We start from the raw sequence: 2,634 nt of genomic DNA, 5'->3' as shown, positions 1-2,634 counted from the left end.
ATATCTCTACAGAGCCTCACTGAAACAGAAGCCCCACAACAGCAAGAGCGTAACAAAAACAGAAGTCCCACAACAACAAGTTATCTCCAGAATTTCATTACAAAAGCCCCTCAAAAGCATGTTATCTCCAGAATCTTTACAGAGCCTTACCAAACCAGAACAAAAGTGATAAATTTGGATTAACCCAATTATATAGTTGATTGACTTCCAATTGAGATGTCAATGTTGTTGGGACATTAGGATTTTGTAGTTGTTGGGCATTATCTACTTCTTGGCTATTCATGCATTGGGAAGCCTATGAGCTTTGTCCTTTTCTTTTGCCGCATCTTGCATCTACATCACACAATGAGAAAAAGTTATTAAAGATTGAAATAACTATTAACAATTAACAAAAGAAATCACGACTTACTTGAACTGTCAACTTTTCCTTTTCCTTTTCTTTTCTTACTTTTATCATCCCAATGACGTTGTATGTTTTTATTTGTAATTCTTCTTGACTTGACTTGAGGAGGATTACGTACAACCATTTCATCTACCATGTTTTCTTCTTGAATCCCGTTGTCATCCAACTTAAGTTTTTCAAAGAACTCATCTATTTGTTCTCTCGCACCTTCTACAATTTCTGTCAATTTCTTTCTTGCATCTCCATTAGATTTACATCGCATGGTAAGAGTATATGTCGATCTCATAAGTTGGTTTACAAAAACCATCTCAGATTCCTGGCCACTTCCACTTTCTTGCTGACAAAAATCATCTACCAAAACTCTATTTTTTGCATTTTTCATCAAGCGCTTCTTCGAGTAGGGTTTGGGAATATAATTCACATTCATAAAATTAAAGACCATCAAAATGTGTTTGCACAATATTCCCATTGACTCGAATTTCTGACAACTGCATTTTACTTCAGTAGTCTCCTTATTAAATAGCACGTGTCGAACCACCCTTGAGTTCTCATCATGAGATTTTACTTTAAAATCGAGGGAAACCGCACTGAAATCTAAAGGCATCTCAATAAATCGCATATTCAAAGAATTAATAAACTCTAACTCGAATAGCTTGTACACGGTGAGTGTATAAATATCAACTGCAGAATTCAACATTGGATTGTTTTTCAATATTGTCGGAGCTTTCTTGTGATGACAACGCGTATCTTCGGCCTTCTCTTTCTCTCGCCAACTTTGTTGGATTTTTTCGTAATTAACCACAAAATCATACAATGAAATTGCACTGTTTCTTGATCTCTTCAACACAGCATTTGTCACCTCACTTCTAGAAGTTGCCAATAGCCCTGCACTAAACTTGTGATTGCTAAACGCAGTAGCCCATTTGTATCTCAACGTGTACATACCATTTAACCATTTGTGGCCACTGAGATTGTATTCATCAATCATAATACTCCATGTGGATTCAAATTCTTCTTCAGATTCACAATGAGTCATGCATTTATTCCACAATCTTTTAAAACTCGAATCACCATTCAAACTACCTAAGTGTGATGGAGCATTTTGATTGATGTGCCATTGACATAACCGATGGTGTGAATGTGGAAAAATTGTTTCAATTGCATTCATCATTGCTTGGCATTGATTTGTAAAAATTGTTTCAGGTTGTTTCCCATTCATAGAATTAAGAAAAGTTTTGAACAACAATTCAAATGAACTCTCAGTTTCATCTGACATAAATGCCAAGCCAAACATTACATTTTGTCTGTGCTGATTAATTCCAACGAAAGGAGCACATATCAAATTGTACCGATTGGTTCGCTAAGTCGTGTCAACTGATAATATATCACCAAAAAACTCATAATCAGCTTCACATCTGGAATCCCTAAGGAAGAAGTTCATGACTCTATTGTCATCATCTAATTGCACATTCCAATAAAAATTTGACTCTTTATTCGACTTGTTTATAAAAGGAAGAAGTAATGCAGAAGCATCTCCGTTTTCAACTTTCGTTTGTTTTTTTATGCGACCAAGATAATCATATGCATCTTTTCGAATAAAGTTCAAATTCTGTGGTCCTTGTGCTTCATTTATCATATAAAAGACAGCATTAGACACTGTTATCACAGAATTTACCATGGACTCCACAATAGATTTTTGAACATATGAAATATTGCGTGATGATCTCAACAAATGTCTTTGATCAGCCGCAAGCATTTCATGATTATGTTCCATTACATTTCTACCGACCGTCCATTCTCCACCACGTTGCCTAGTTATTCTGAGCTTTGCTTTACATTTACTTCTACTTCTCGTGTGACGTCTACTAATTTTTAAAAGTGCGGAAATTTTTTTTTTTATAAAATCTCGCATTTTCGAAGTAACATTTAAAATAATCATATTTATTTTAATTAACCAAACTCATCCCAAAATCATGTGTAAACATGAACAATTACAAATCTTAAAATCATCAACGTATGCAAATATCCATCTCCTCTCAATCTCATAAATCGTAATGTGGAAAACATGTGGTCCTCGGGTCGTGTCACCGCACCAGGTCTGCCTACTCAGAGTTCGGCACCTCCAGTCCCCTCACCATCAAGCTCACATGCATCACACACGCCTAGTGAGTCTAAAGACTCAACACACCTGTACCAGGAATAACAAGTACATATACATAGCACACAGCAGT

At 35.7% G+C, this 2,634-nt stretch overlaps 1 protein-coding gene across 1 annotated transcript; it reads right to left on the bottom strand.

The window, feature by feature from the left end:
- Positions 1 to 279: 279 nt before the first annotated feature.
- On the bottom strand, positions 280 to 2,177 carry LOC140971888 (protein FAR1-RELATED SEQUENCE 5-like). The gene is made up of 3 exons (XM_073434421.1): positions 1,793 to 2,177; positions 522 to 1,672; positions 280 to 333 (listed from the first exon to the last, which is right to left on the bottom strand). The coding sequence occupies exons 1-3, from the start codon at positions 2,175 to 2,177 to the stop codon at positions 280 to 282; spliced, it is 1,590 nt and encodes a 529-aa protein (XP_073290522.1).
- Positions 2,178 to 2,634: the final 457 nt, after the last annotated feature.

Source organism: Primulina huaijiensis, chromosome 1 (assembly GCF_012295235.1).
Source record: "Primulina huaijiensis isolate GDHJ02 chromosome 1, ASM1229523v2, whole genome shotgun sequence".
NCBI classification, from domain to species: Eukaryota; Viridiplantae; Streptophyta; class Magnoliopsida; order Lamiales; family Gesneriaceae; genus Primulina; species Primulina huaijiensis.
The sequence above is the reverse complement of the archived record's forward strand: the minus strand, read 5'-3'. Positions and strand labels throughout refer to the sequence as shown.

Bases quoted from the DNA above. Each gene is read 5' to 3' on its own strand.
- LOC140971888 (XM_073434421.1), bottom strand. From the start codon at position 2,177: ATGGAACATAATCATGAAATGCTTGCGGCTGATCAAAGACATTTGTTG. The intron at 1,673-1,792 runs GTGATATATTAT...CATTTATGTCAG, and splicing joins AGCTGATTATGAGTTTTTTG to ATGAAACTGAGAGTTCATTT. The intron at 334-521 runs GTACGTAATCCT...TGTGTGATGTAG, and splicing joins ACATGGTAGATGAAATGGTT to ATGCAAGATGCGGCAAAAGA.